Below are 984 nucleotides of genomic sequence, written 5' to 3'. Positions count from 1 at the left end.
CCTGCAGATGAGTTGCTACTTTATACCTGGGAATTGTGGGAAAGTGTTAGTATGGCCAATGGATTTCAGTCACTGGATGAATCTAAAGACAATACTGGATGAACTTGTACAGAGGGGTCATGAAGTGACAGTTCTGAGAACTTCAGCTTCCATCGTTCTTGATCCTAGTAAATCACCTGGTCTGAAGTTTGAGAGTTTTTCTACGTCTGTTGGTAAAGATGATCTGGACAAGGCTTTCACAAGGCTTGTGGATGTATGGATTCATGAGATACCAAGAGATTTGTGTGTATCGTTTTCTCCTTTGCTACAAAACATGGCTGATGAATTATCTGATAGGTATCTAGGGCTTTGCAGAGACACAGTTTCAAACAAACAACTTATGACAAAACTACAGAGATCCAAGTTTGATGTCCTTTTCTCAGATGCCATTGCTCCCTGTGGGGAGCTGATAGCTGAACTTCTCCAGATCCCTTTTCTATACAGTCTTCGCTCCTCTCCTGGCTATACAATGGAAAAGTACAGTGGGAGATTTCTAGTCCCTCCCTCTTATGTACCTATAATTTTGTCGGGACTAGGTGGTCAAATGACATTTATGGAGAGGGTAAGAAATATGATGTGTATGTTGTATTTTGACTTTTGGTTCCAGATATTTAATGAAAAGAAATGGAGTCAGTTTTACAGTGAAACGTTGGGTAAGTTATGATTCTTATCAGAAGCTATATGACCTAAATTTCGCAGTTATTTAAATCTATACTTATGTCCATGAAATTCAAAGTGACGTTGCCTTTTATAGGTGATCAAATGTAATATATTAGCTGTGAAATGCACTGTAAAAGTTTATATTACTGATCAAAGAGAAGCAGTTATCATACCTGATACAGGAATTCTGCTGAGATATAGAGCCACAAAGAAAAGCAAGTAGACTTTTCTTAAGTGATTCTTTACTCATTTTCCGTAATTTTTAATCTATTTTAATAAGTCACT

General features: G+C 37.3%; 1 protein-coding gene across 1 annotated transcript; it reads left to right on the top strand.

Moving 5' to 3' along the window:
- Nucleotides 1-6: 6 nt before the first annotated feature.
- On the top strand, nucleotides 7-703 carry LOC101998775 (UDP-glucuronosyltransferase 2B17-like). Its single transcript, XM_005372366.2, has one exon. It carries the CDS (start codon nucleotides 8-10, stop codon nucleotides 701-703), a length of 696 nt encoding a protein of 231 aa, XP_005372423.2. The 5' UTR covers nucleotide 7.
- The last annotated feature ends 281 nt before the right edge of the window (nucleotides 704-984 follow it).

Source organism: Microtus ochrogaster, unplaced genomic scaffold (genome assembly GCF_000317375.1).
Source record: "Microtus ochrogaster isolate Prairie Vole_2 unplaced genomic scaffold, MicOch1.0 UNK2832, whole genome shotgun sequence".
Classification (NCBI taxonomy): domain Eukaryota; kingdom Metazoa; phylum Chordata; class Mammalia; order Rodentia; family Cricetidae; genus Microtus; species Microtus ochrogaster.
The sequence above is the reverse complement of the archived record's forward strand: the minus strand, read 5'-3'. Positions and strand labels throughout refer to the sequence as shown.

Coding starts and splice junctions, on each gene's coding strand:
- LOC101998775 (XM_005372366.2), top strand. CDS start 8: ATGAGTTGCTACTTTATACCTGGGAATTGTGGGAAAGTGTTAGTATGG.